We start from the raw sequence: 13850 nt of genomic DNA on the forward strand, positions 1-13850 counted from the left end.
TCTTTCCCTCTCCTGTCAATCTCCAGCCTGTTCCCTCGTTTTCTGTCTTTAACCTTTTGTTTTTGCAGCATTTTGGAATCACAATAATTCTGCTGACTTCCCTGCTTTGATTTCTGCTTACGGTTTCTTTGCTGAGTCTATACATTATAATCCCAAAGGGATCTTTCCTCTTTTCTTTTTTCTTTTTTTTTTTTTTTGCCTTCGCTTTGCTATTCTGCTATGGATGGACACCATGTTTGCATCCTCCTGCTTAGCTCCAAAATTCATTTTCCAAATAAAACCTTATTCTTAGACAGTGATGGTCTAACTAAAGACGAAGAGGACTCTAGAACATGTTTAATGTGACTTTCCTATGGGTCAACTCTCCTTCTTTGGGCAGAATGAAGCTGTTGCCTAGTCTTGCTTTGAGGGTACTAACAGGAACACAAATTACTATATGTAATCTATTTATGTTTCCCAAGGAAATGGTATTTTCCCATAGGATATTTCTCATAGGATATTTCCCATAGGATTTTCCCCATAGGATTTTTCCCATAGTGCTAAAATAACTTGGTCTGCTTTGGGCAGTAAGAACTTCGGTAGAGTGAGGGGTCCATTTTTTGTTCTATTTTAGGCAGAAAGCATCATGAATTCCCACTCACCCACTGAGCATTGAGCCCAGCCTCTTTGACCATATCTAGTCTGGAAGGGCACTACACTTCCTAGAAAGAATGGAGTTCTGGAATTTCCCCCCCCAGAAATATCTCAATGAGTTTTTCCCTATTCAGTCACCTCCAGAAGTGTTTCCCAGAATTCCAGCCATCACTATTAGAGAAAGCAAATTTTTATCTATTATAATATGGATATACATATTTGGGGGGTAATTAGAACAATCCATGGCAGGGGTGAAATGCTATCGGTTTGAACCAGTTTGACCAAACCGGTAGCGATGGCGGCGGGTGGTTTGGAGAACCGGTAGTGACGGCTCCGCCCACCTGCCTGGTCGTCATTACTTCCTGGTTTTAACTAGGAAGTAACCTGTTTTTTACCCTCTGCACATGTGCAGAAGGGTTTGCGCATGTGCAGAGGGTCCATGTGCGCATGTGACGTGTGTGAGTGGCATGACCACATGCGTATGGCGCGTGCACTTCTGAACTGGTGGGGAAGGTAAGTAGATTTCACCCCTGATGGCCTTTACATGCTATGTCAGTAGCCGCATTTCTGAAAGTGTTTGGAGCCAAAATATACCCTTGTTCCAAAATACAGACTGGATTCAATGTACAGGATTCCAAAACGCTTCCTAAATGCCACGAGGATAAAATGTAAGAGCATCCTGAGCATTATGAAAGAAGGGGGGGGGAGAAAGGGAATATTAGTTAAATAAAATACAACTGAATTAACAATAATTCCTATTTTCGGTTTTGCCAGTTGGATCCTTTCAGCCAATCTCCATCTCAGTTTGTAGAATTCAGGAGCGCTGAGTTCAAAGGTTATCCTTGTGATTTTTTTTTCTCCCCGCCTCTCCTCATATGAAGAAAACATTTACATGCAATGACCAAAAAGACATTTTCACAACGTTTAGAGGCACGGAATATACCGCGAGAGGCCACCACACATGGTAAAGCGAGTGTTTCAAAGGAACAGTGATCAGCTTGTCTTCCTAAAAGTTCTTTGCCCAACTGTGTTTTTAATCTCCTCAGGACAAGTTGCTCCATGTCAAAATCCAGGTTCCTGCTGAGCTGCTGTACCAGCCTTTTGTGCTGAGACGGTGTCTCCAAAGGAGATTAAAGGGATGTGTGCCTGGAAAAAAAAATAGGTCAGCAAAACCCTTCATAACCTTTTAAACTCCTCTCAAGCTAGCCTAAAATCTAGCAAGCGCTTGTCAAAAACCATAGAGTTATCCCACTGCGTAGCTTTACCTCATCCCTCATCTCAAGGTTTGATGTCAGTCTAAAAAGCACATTTTAGTTTACCTCTGGACTAGCACGTTTAGATTTTCAAAGCCATTTCTTTGCTTGCGTTGATGGGAGATTCACCCCCGTTACCTTAAAATTGGGATGATTTTCTTTTCTCCCATTAAGATTTGCCTTTCAAATGAAGAAGACAATGATTGCTGCTGCGAGGGGTCAAAGAGGGAAAGAGACAAAAGGGAGGTGAATCACACCTCATTATTACACATAATTTTTTATAAAAATAAAATTGGCAAAGTTGCTCAGTTTCTCCAATAATTGTTGTGACCCAGGCCCAAATAGGTATTATCAGACGCAAACGGTTCGAAACAAACAGACTTTATTAGAACGTAGTCCAAACTAAATCAAAACAAATTCTTCATAACACAATTCTTCAGCCTTATCACCAACCTTGGTCTAATTAGGCAACCTGCCAAAGGCTTTTCTTGGCAAAAGTTCAGAAGCAGAAAACGCCAAGAAATGAATACAGTGAAACAAGAAGCAATTCTCTCAGCGTTGTTTTCCGACAAAGAGCCCAAGAATCGTTGCTGGTCTTTTAAGCCTTATGGAAGGGGCCAATCATCTCTTGGCCCTACTCCCGAGTCGTCCTTTTTGCTTTAGCTGCTGTTGCCTTCTGGCAGCTCTTCTCATGCGTGCACTAGGAACAGGCTCCTCCTGTTCCTCTGCCTCTCTGCTATCAGCCTCTAGAGGCTCCGGAGTCCACACATTAGTCCCAGATGGCCCTGGCCCCATCTCTGCCTCGGACGCAGAGCCCTCATCTGGGCCTTCTCTAGCCTCCAGGACTGGCCCCTGTTCTTCCTTAGCCTCATCGCTGTCCAACTCCGTTGCCAGCTCCGCAGGCTGCTGGCGGACCACAACAATAACATTTATTACCAGGAGTGCATCCTATCACTTCCCATGTTCCAAGGTGCTTTTTCAAAAGGCAACTGGATTGTTTGTTTGTTTTTTCCTTGAGGAGGAGGAAGAAGAAGACATTTCATTTTTCATCCAAGAAGCATCATCAATTGTGACTGAATGTTGGGCATGCGCGTGTGTGGAAGGATGGGTTTTGATTGGATGGGGTGGTGGTGGTGGAAGGATTGTATTTCTTTGCAACAAAGATGATTAGGGGGCTGCAAGCTAAAACATATGAAGAATGGTTACAGGAACAGGGCACGGCTAGTCTAGTGAAGAGAAGGACCAGGGGAGCAGTGGTGGTATTCAGCCAGTTCTATCTGATTCAGGCGAACTGGTAGCGGCGGCTGCGTGTGGCTCTGCCCACCCACCCAGACGTAATCACATCTAATCTATCCACGTTTTTGATGCTCTGCGCATGCGCGGAAGCCCCTGCGCATGCGCATGCTCACGTTTGCGTGCACGCTCACATTTGCGAACCGGTAGCAAGGATAAGTGAATACCAACCCTGCAGGGGAAACATGAGAGCAGTGTTCCAATATTTGAGGGGCCATCACAGAGAGGAGGGAGGGTCAACGTATTTTCCCAAGCACCTGAAGGCCAGACAAGAAATAATGGATGGAAATTGACCAAGGAGAGATTCAACCTAGAAATAAGGAGATATTTTTCTGACAGTGAGAGCAATCAACCAATGGAACAGAAGTTGCCTTCGGAAGTTGTGCGAACTTCATCACTGGAGGCTTTCAAGAAGAGACTGGACTGCCACCTGTCAGAAATGGTATAGGGTCTTCTGCTTGAGCAGGGGGTTGGACTAGATGATCTACAAGGTCCCTTACAACTCTGTTATTTTATGCTATGCTGTTGGTGCCATCGACGGCGGATGGCATTCAGTTAGTACTCAGAGAAAGAGCTAATGACCAGATGACTGCAAAGAAATACAATCCTTCCATCTTTCCTCCCACCTCCCGCACCCTCATCCTGACAGAACCTATCCTTCTATCCCCTCCTCATCCAGTCACAATTGGTGAAGCTTCCTGGATAAGAAGTGAAACTTCTTCCTCAAGGAAAAAACAGTCCAGTTTTGCCTTTTGAAAAAGCACCTTTGAAACAACGATGACTTGGATGACTGAGAATCCCTACAGACCAGGGGTGAAATGCTCCCGGATTGGACCGGATCACCCAATCCGGTAGCGATTTTTCCCTGTGGTTTGTCGATCCGGTAGTGATCGCTGCCCGGGTGTCATTACTTCCTGGTTTTAACCAGGAAATAATGTTTTTTTACCTTCTGTGCATGCGCAGAAGGTTTTGCACATGTGCAGAAGGTGTGCACGCACATGTGGCACATGCGCTTCCGAACCGGTAAGGAAGGTAAGTAGATTTCACCCCGCTACAGACACTTTTGCATGTCCTACTTCTCCAAACAGCTTTGCTAAAAATTTACAGCTGGATAGATCAAGCCCTTTTTGCTTAATAAATTTGCTTATTAAAATACCTGTTGAAGGTCAGCACAGGTTAGTCATCCTTTCTGGGGGAGGGTTTCACTTACCTTTACCACCGGTTCACCCCATGCGCACACGCTCACTTTGCATGCATGTGGGCTGCCTGCGCATGTGCCCGGGCTTCTGCGCATGTGCTTTGCTCGCTTGTGCACCTCCCGTGCATGCACCTGGCCTCAAAAATGTGCCTAAATAGCACAATTTGGAGCTGGGGCGGGTGGGTGGGCCTACCTACGGTTGCCGCTACTGGTTCGCCTGAACCGGTGTGAACCGGCTGAATACCACCTCTGATCCTTTCCCTACACAAGAGCAGTTCTACATGTGCTTTTGTAAAGAACCAGGGGTGAAATGCTCCCGGTTTGGACCAGATCGCTCGATCTGGTAGCGATGGTGGCAGGTGGTTCAGAGAACCGGTAGCAAAAATCCCTGCGTTCCCCTCCCTATGCCCAGCTGAGCTGCACGATCATCAGAGGCTTCGGCTAAAAAATGCTTTTAAAAGTAAAAAAAAAAAAAAGCCTCTGATGATTGTGTGGTTCAACTGGGATCATCAGAGGCTTCTAAAAGCATTTTTTTCTACAACTGCTTCGGCCGAAGAGGTTGTAGGAAAAAAAATGCCTTTAAAAGCCTCTGGCGATCCCAGCTGAGTTGCCTGATCAGAGGCTTTTAAAAGCATTTTTTCCTGCAACCTCTTAAGGTTATAGAAAAAATGCTTTTAAAAGTAAAAAAAAAAAAGTTGGCCACGCCCACCCAGTCACACACCCCCACCAAGCCACGCCCACAGAACTGGTAGTAACAAATTTTACATTTCACCACTGTAAAGAACCCTTTCATCTGGTCTCCTCTGCTCTCTTCTCCCTTTTGAAACATCCCCTGGGCATCGAGATGCATTTCTTTTCGATAGTGGTATTTGAACATTTTCCAAAACGTCTCTGGCTTCTTCTTTGCCCATTTTGATGGTCTGTATCTTCTCTGAATGTTTGAATATTTTCCAGCTCTCTCCTAACGGGTTGAGTTTTGTTTGACACACAAGATTGTTAGATTTCTGATGTGTAGTTTTCAATGTTTTGAGTATTGATTGGTTCATACTGAAGCTGTTTAGTATCTGACAATACTGAGGGCTCGCTGATACATAAAGATAGGATCAGAATAGCTTCCAGTTATAGATGGGAGTCATGGATTGCAGAGGAAGATCAGTTGCAGTAGGTGATGTATCTCAGTGAAGAATCTCTGGGAGTATGCAAGAATCGATAGTTCCTTAGAAAGTATCGTTTAATTTGAGCATGTGATTGTAGACCTTATAACCTGCTGATTACAAGGGCAATGGGATTTAGATAAAGAATTAGAGATTCTATCTCTTGAAATTTGCTCATAATATTGGTAATCTTATGGTCTTCCTCCTAATCTCTGTTTCTTAGCCATGCATACACAAGAATCTCCTCTTAATTATCTTCTGGCAGGATTGCTTTGGTTACAATGCAGCTTATGGTGCTGTTTTATTTAAAAAATATTAAATTTAGAATTTATTAATAATTTTTTATAATATGAATTAACGTCACTTAGAATTCTGGTTTGGAAAAGTAACATAAACTTGATATAAATAAAATCAAATTATTGGATGCCTTTGGTGGGCAGAATTGTTACCGGGTTGACAATATGGTATATTGGAAAGGGTTTGATCATTTTGTGTTTTTTTGTTTTTTTAAATTTAATAACTATTAGGCATAATAGATATCTAGCAAAGAATCTTTATTAATCTGATAGTGGATGATCTATTCCCACTGATGATGTTACCTAGTTTGGGTAATGAAGTATCTGCAAGAAAAGAACCAAGCTCAGAGAGCACCAAGGACCCTTCATTTCAGCCCTTGAGCTACAACTATTCCCCTTTATTGATGATCTTTTCATCCATCTTCCTTCAGTGGCCACCTTCCTTCTTCAGCCTCCAGACCCATACACAATTATTTCAGGAGTTTTTACCCAAGCTCCTTGAAACAGGCAAATCTGCAGCACTGAACATGAAGTAGAATCCATCTTGATCTTGATGATGATTCCCTTCTTCTTCTTCTTCTTCTTCTTCTTCTTCTTCTTCTTCTTCTTCTTCTTCTTCTTCTTCTTCTTCTTCTTCTTCTTCTTCTTCTTCTTCTTCTTCTTCTTCTTCTTCCTCTTCCCCTTCCCCTTCCCCTTCCCCTTCCCCTTCCCCTTCCCCTTCCCCCCTTCTCCTCCTCCTTCTTTCCTGTGAGAAAAGTGGGTTTTACCCTCTCTTCCAGTCACTGTTATCAAAAAAAGAAGAATCCTTCTTATCCAGGAGCACCCATGACAGAATGGCAGACAGCACTGAGTCCCTACTAGTGGTGGATTGTCCCTGGTTCGGACCAGTTCTATAGAACCAGTAGTAAAACCAGAGGGAGGCTCCGCCCACCGACCCCAACGTCATCAAAACGCTTCTGCGCATGCGTGCAGCCCCGTTGCAAACCGGTAGTAAAGGTAAGTAGAACCCACCCCTGGTCCCTACATACATTATAGTCAGGGGTATGTTCTACTTACCTTTACTACTGGTTTGCAATGGGGCCGCGCGCATGTGCAGAATCATTTTGATGATGTCGGAGTCGGTGGGTGGAGCGTCCCTCCGGTTTTACTACTGGTTCTATAGAACCGGTCTGAACTGGGGGCAACCCACCACTGATTATAGTGCCTTTAAAAACTGATGGACTCTTAGGAATTTTATTCTTTTGCTGTTGTTTTCCTTGCTTATAGGTATGGATGGATGCAGGCACTCAGATCTTCTTCTCATATGCCATTTGCCTGGGGTGCCTAACAGCTTTGGGCAGCTACAATAAGTATCATAACAACTGTTACAGGTAACTGAATGTGCCTCTAGCATTTATAACCCTTGTCCTCTTTGCTTCCTCCTTGTTAACGGCCTCCTCAGGGTGCCGTCGGTCAGGCAATGTCGGCTGGCGGCGCCCGGGGGAGAGCCTTCTCTGTGGGGGCACCCGCCCTGTGGAACGAGCTGCCTCCTGGAATACGATTGATCCCGGACCTCCGGACCTTCCGTAAAGCCCTGAAGACGTTTTTATTCCACCAAGCCGGCCTAGCCTAAATGGTTTTTAATTGGGATTTTAAATTTTATGGATTTGGGGGTTTTAAATTGGGAAGCTAATGGTTTAATTCTTTTTTAATTATCTTAACTTTTGTATTTGTATGTTTTTTAATTTTGGCTGTTCACCGCCCTGAGTCCCCTCTGGGAGAAGGGCGGTATAGAAATTAAATAAATAAATAAATAAATAAATAAATAAATAAATAAATAAATAAATAACTAACAGAAGCAGGGCTGAAGAATTCCTACTTGCTTTCAACATGTCATGATCTGTCTAATATCCCATCTCTTCAAACTGCGTTTTAATATTTCCCATTTCCCCCTGAAACTGCAAAATATACCACATGCTACAGAAAACATGGAATTGCCACAAATAAATATATCTATAACCTTTAGGATATATCCCAAAGCATACCTCATATCCAATATGGCTCACTTGAAATGTACTAGTTTAATATGCCATCGTTATCTTAATTTATTTCATTTAATTGGTAAAGGCAGCCCCAATCCAGCAAATAATTTTCCATATTCACTTTTAAGAGGATCCAGATCATGTCAACATCAATGAAAGGATTTCTCTTTTTCAGAACTGGCTTGTCATAATTGTTAACTTTAATAGAGAATTGTATCTGGCCAATAAGATTTTTCAAAGTGCAACCGAGCTTCTACAGGCCATTTAATGATTAGTTAAATCCATGTAAATGAGTTACATCCACCTGAACCACTAGAGCGGGGAGGCAAGAAAAGTTGCAAGGAAGTCTCCTAAGGAAGTACATCTGGCAGGACCCAGAAGAAGGACCTTCTCCATGGTGGCTCCCTCCCTTTGGAATATCATCCCTGCAGGGATTTGACTGGCCCCCACTTTGAAACTCTTTCATATGGTCCTGAAGACTTGTCCCAAAGGTGCTTTTTCAAGCGGCAACTGTTGAAAAGTAAAGGGACACAGGCACGGGTGGGTTCTACATACCTTTACTACCGGTTCGCAGTGGGATTGCATGCGTGTGCTTGCTTCACTCGTGCGCGCACTAAGCTTCTGTGCATGCGCACATCACCTATGATGACATCCAGGACGGTGGGTGGAGCCTCCCGCCGGTTCTTGCGAACCAGTCCGAACCGGGGGCAACCCATCACTGGACACAGGGCAGAAAACATCCCGCACAGCTCTACAACACAGTTATTTTAGCAGTTCCAAGAAGGCTCCTCACCCATTTGCACTACTCAGGTGACCCTGAGGACAAGTGGACTCAACAACTCTCTAAAAGACTGCAAATGACCATCTGTCTGCAAGGAATTTACATCCCTTCCATTCCCCACCATCCAGTCTGAGCTGAAGATGCTTCTTGGATGAGAAGCGAAATGTCTTCAAAGAAAAACCAGAAAGTCCAGTTGCCTCTTGAAAAAAGCACCTTTGGGACAACCATGACCTGGATGACTGAGACTCTCCATAGGCATTCCTGAAGACTTGGTTCTGCCAAGGGGCCTCGAGAGCTCAGAGATTGGGATGGAGCCCAACAAGTGGCTTGTTTGATTGTGTGTTGTCACCAAGGGTATGTGTGTGTTACTGTTTTTTATTCTCTTATATTTGGCTTTTTTATTGTTTGCAAACTGCCCAAAGTCACTGTGAGTGAGTGGGAGTCCATATAAATCTTCTAAATAAGTAAAAACAAACAAACAAACAAACAAACAAACAAATAAGTAAGTTTCCTCCTTGCAGCCGACTCTTTCATTGTTTTCTGTTTTATGCGGCAACAATATTATCCATGCTTTTAAGTACAAGCTGGGCAACGGAGTGATAACAGGATTTAATTATTTAAAAATAAAACATTTATTATACAATTATACCCTACCCTTTGATTATATTTCAATAATTTGCAATCATAGGCAATCGTGGGCAATTAAAACCCTGCACCGCAGTGTGCAAATCTGAATAATTAAGATTTAAGATCTTATTCGTCACTCATTCTTTAGTCATGCCTTAATTGAAAACAATAAAAAAAAGAAGCGTAAAGGAAGATACAAATTGCCAGCGGTGTCCATAGAGGAGGCAAGGGAGGGCAGAGAGCAAAGAGTCATGGCATCCCCTAGCCCGTTTTGTATATGCATCATAGCACTGCTTACCTACACCAAAGGGGGAAGGTTGCATTGTGACATTGTGATGCTGCTTTTATTCGTTTTATGGAAGCAGCAAAATCCTGCAGATACTTAAAAATGATATTTGCAAAAGGCTTTGCTGGACGACGTGCACTTCTGAGCCTTCATCACGGATTCTAATCAATAGGATAAATAATATTGTGCCGTATTAAATGTCATGTAAAATCATTGCCATGTTTATTTTTCAGTTGATTAATAATCTTTCAATTAAGGAAATGTCCATAATAAACTTGGTAGCAGGTTTTTTTTTCAGCCATAAGTTTATGTGTAACAGTTCCTTCCTTCCTTCCTTCCTTCCTTCCTTCCTTCCTTCCTTCCTTCCTTCCTTCCTTCCTTCCTTCCTTCCTTCCTCCCTCCCTCCCTCCCTCCCTCCCTCCCTCCCTCCCTCCCTCTTCCTCTTCCTCTTCCTCTTCCCTTTTTAGGGAAGACTATCAAGGTGACTGGAGAATTAATCCTATCTTTTTCCTTAGGATCATTACACTTACATTCAAATTTAAAATCTATGCAACTAGTTTTAACAACTTCAGGACACGGTGTGCACATTTTCATACAATATTTCATTCTTATCTAGATACCATGATGTTAGGTATCTTTGCGAACGATGTCATCTCTCACTCTTCTCCTCCTTCTAGGGATTGTATTGCTCTGTGTTTTTTGAACAGTGGCACAAGTTTTGTGGCTGGCTTTGCCATTTTTTCCATTCTGGGTTTCATGGCAGAAGAACAGGGAGTGCTTATTTCGGAAGTAGCTGAGTCGGGTGAGTAGTTCATGCTCATATGGGGACTTACCTTGGACACAATGAAAAGTACAGGTAGTCTTCGACTTACGACCGCAATGGAGTCCAGAGTTTATGTTGCTACGTGAGAAAATTGCGGAGTGAGTATCGCCCCATTTTACGACTTTTCTTGCTACATTTGTAAAGTGAATCCATGCAATTGTGAAATTAGTAACATGGTTGTTAAGTGAATCTGGCTTCCCCATCAATTTTGCTTGTCAGAAGGTCGCAAAAGATGATCACGTGACCCCAGGACGCTGCAATGGTCATAAATATGAAACAGTTGTCAACAATCCAGATGTAAATCACCTGACCATGGGGGTGCTCCAATGGTCATAAATGTGGAAAATGTTCATAAGTCACTTTTCTTAGTGCTGTTGTAACTTCGAATGGTCACTAAATGAACTATTACAGTGATGGCTAACCTTTTCCGGACCGAGTGCCCAAAGTGTGTGCACGCCAGAACCCCCAAACTGCAATGTGCAAGCCCCCCCGCCCCCCCACGCATGCGCACGCAGCCCCCGCACATGCACCCCCCGCATGTGCCCCACCCCCATGCATGCATGGCAGAGACCCGAAAACCAGCTGGCCAGTGGGAGGCGCGTGTGCATGCGCAACAGAGCTGAACTGGGGCAACAGCTTGTGTGCCATCAGAGAGGGCTCTGCATGCCACCTCTGGCACGCGTGCCATAGTTCACCATCACAGAACTATTATAAGTCAAGGACTACCTGCAGTTGGTTAGGGAGTTAATCAGTGATGGGTTCCTCCCGGTTCAGCCGAGCCGGTAGCGGTGACAATATGACATCACTGAACCGATTCTCTTTGTTTGAGAGCTGGGTCCTCCTGCCCCCCTCCCCCGCATTATTCTTACCTTTTATTTGGCCCCACCCCCAATCTATTCGCTGCCTCCCGAGTCCCAGCTGATTGGCTAGAAGGAAAAAACCTGTTTAAACTCTTGCCGGGGCTTCAAAGGGCCGCCCTATAGCTGATCAGTGTTAAAAGGCAATGTGGTGGTCGACCAGAGCACTCGAAAAACAAATGTGTAGACCGGTGCCTCCAAAAACAAATGGGTAGACTAGAACGCTCCAAGAACAAATGAGTAGACCAGTACAGCTCTGCAAGCAGTTAAAAGCCTGGTAGACCAGTACCTCTGCTAAATCCTAAAGAATTGTCACATGACCATCAAACCACGCCCACAAAATAAGCCACGCCCACAGAACCGGTAGTAAAAAAATTTAGAACCCACCCCTGGAGCTAATGATCATAATGTATCATGCTGGTTATATGGCTTTCACATATCAACATAATTTTCTCTCAACAGGACCTGGTCTGGCTTTCATTGCTTATCCACGAGCCGTCGTCATGCTGCCTTTCTCCCCATTATGGGCTTGTTTCTTCTTTGTTATGGTGGTTCTCCTGGGACTAGACAGTCAGGTAAATGCTATGAATGGGCAGGCTCAGCCTAGTACTTAACCTGTCCGTCTTAATCTGTTGCCCCCAGATCAGGGGTGAAATCTACTTACCTTCCCAACCGGTTCAGAAGTGCACTTGTCACATGCGTGCTTGGAACCCTCTGCACATGTGCAAACCCTTTTGTGCATGCACAGAGGATAAAAAACAGGTTACTTCCTGGTTTTAACCAGGAAATATCAACGACTGGGTGGGTGGGTGGAGCTTCGTGCCACCATTGCTACTGGTTCTCCGAACTACCAACCACCAACACTACCGGTTCAGCTGAATCGGTCCAAATCGGGAGCATTTCACCCCTGCCCCAGATAGTTAAGTTTATTATTCCTATCAACCCTGAGCATGAAAATCACATGTTGACTGGCTTGTGGGTACCAGTATATTGTGGACACATGTAAGAAGGATGAGAAGGTTGAGAATCAGAATAGAGTTGGAAAGGACCTTGGAGGTCTTCTAGTCCAGCCCCCTGCTCAAACAGGAGATCCTATACCATTTCAGACAAGTGACTGTTCAGTCTCTTCTTAAAAACCTCCAGTGATGAAGCACCCACAACATCTGAAGGCCAGCTGTTCCACTGGTTAATTGTCCTCACTATTAGAAAGTTTCTCCTTAATTCCAGGTTGCTTCTCTCCTTGATTAGTTTCCATCCATTGTTTTTTGTCTGGTGCTTTGTCCTCCTTGCCTGCGACCCAGACCATTTTCAGTCCTTCTCTTCTAGATAATAAATAAGTACTTTGCATTCAGTGGTAAAAATAATTAGCTTAGTTACATAATACTAAATACAGCATACTAAATACAGTATAGTATGTAAAATCCAGCATACTAAAAAGCAGAGACATCACCCTGCCAATAAAAGTGTATATAGTCAAAGCTATGGTTTTCCCAGTTGCAATGTATGGCTGTGAAAGTTGGACCATAAGAAAGGCTGAGCGCCAAAGAATTGAGGCCTTTGAACTATGGTGCTGGAGAAGACTTCTGTGAGTCCCTTGGACTTCAGGCGATCAAACTGGTCAACCCTGACCGCTCTTTAGAAGGCCAGATCCTGAAGATGAAACTCAAATACTTTGGCCACCTAATGAGAAGGAAGGACTCAGGGGTGGGTTCTAAATTTTTTTACTACTGGTTCTGTGGGCATGGCTTATTTTGTGGGTGTGGCTTGTGGGGGGGTGTAATGTGACTGGGTGGGCGTGGCCACCCAGGCAAGTCAGCTGGGATCGTCAGAGTCTTTTAAAGGCATTTTTTCCCCTACAACCTCTTCAGCTGAAAAGGTTGCAGAAAAAAATACTTTTAGAAGCCTCTGAGGATCAGGCAAGTCAGCTGGGATCGCCAGAGGCTTTTAAAGGCATTATTTTCTTACAACCTCTTCGGCTGAGCTTAAATGGACTCCAGAGGATGGTAGAGGACAGGAAGGCCTGGAGGAAAGTTGTTCATGGGGTCTTGATGAGTCAGACACGACTTTGCAATTAACAACAACAAATTACATAATATAGGTGCTTAGAAAAGGAATCCAAAATGGCCGAAAAATCTTTATCTTTTGAATCCAATTACACCCGTGTCTTGTCTCTGTTTTTACCTGAGTCATCAGCTGCTGGGGGAAATGCAAGAGAGTTCCTTGAAGGCAGGACAAACATGTCAACATCAGACTCTAATGTACGTCTAGTGATAATGTTTGCAATTCCAGCAATGACATTAGTGATCTTTTGGTATAGGGCTGTCTTCAGGCCTTCCCTGGAACGAACATTATTCTATTTCGGAAAATAATAATATAGATTTTTTTTTAAAATGACAAAATGGCCACCATTCTAATCTGATACTGCCATATCAGGGTTTTTTTTTGTTTTTTTTTTTGAGTTAAGAAATGGAGGAGGTGGGGGCTAATTCAGTAGGCCTCTCTTAGGTCTGATACCTTCATTATTCCTTTGGTGATATTTTGATCACTTGCCAATTCAAATGGGAGCCTTTGGACTTCTTTGGCTGCACAACCTGCATTTTGACCAGTATCAATTGCACTCTGGTCTTT

The 13850-nt window shown here is 43.7% G+C and overlaps 1 protein-coding gene across 2 annotated transcripts in view; it reads left to right on the forward strand.

Annotated features, from left to right (window-relative positions):
• The window catches only part of LOC117655397 (sodium- and chloride-dependent GABA transporter 2), an 86192-nt gene that overhangs the window by 45845 nt on the left and 26497 nt on the right, over nt 1-13850 (forward strand). For both annotated transcript variants that reach the window (XM_034402813.2, XM_034402814.2), the window contains 3 exons: nt 7094-7197; nt 10220-10344; nt 11685-11797. In XM_034402813.2, coding sequence (XP_034258704.1) covers nt 7094-7197; nt 10220-10344; nt 11685-11797 — 342 coding nt within the window. The remainder of the gene's footprint in view (nt 1-7093; nt 7198-10219; nt 10345-11684; nt 11798-13850) is intronic.

This window comes from Pantherophis guttatus, chromosome 7, assembly GCF_059756535.1.
Source record: "Pantherophis guttatus breed Tessera chromosome 7, ASM5975653v1, whole genome shotgun sequence".
Taxonomy (NCBI): domain Eukaryota; kingdom Metazoa; phylum Chordata; class Lepidosauria; order Squamata; family Colubridae; genus Pantherophis; species Pantherophis guttatus.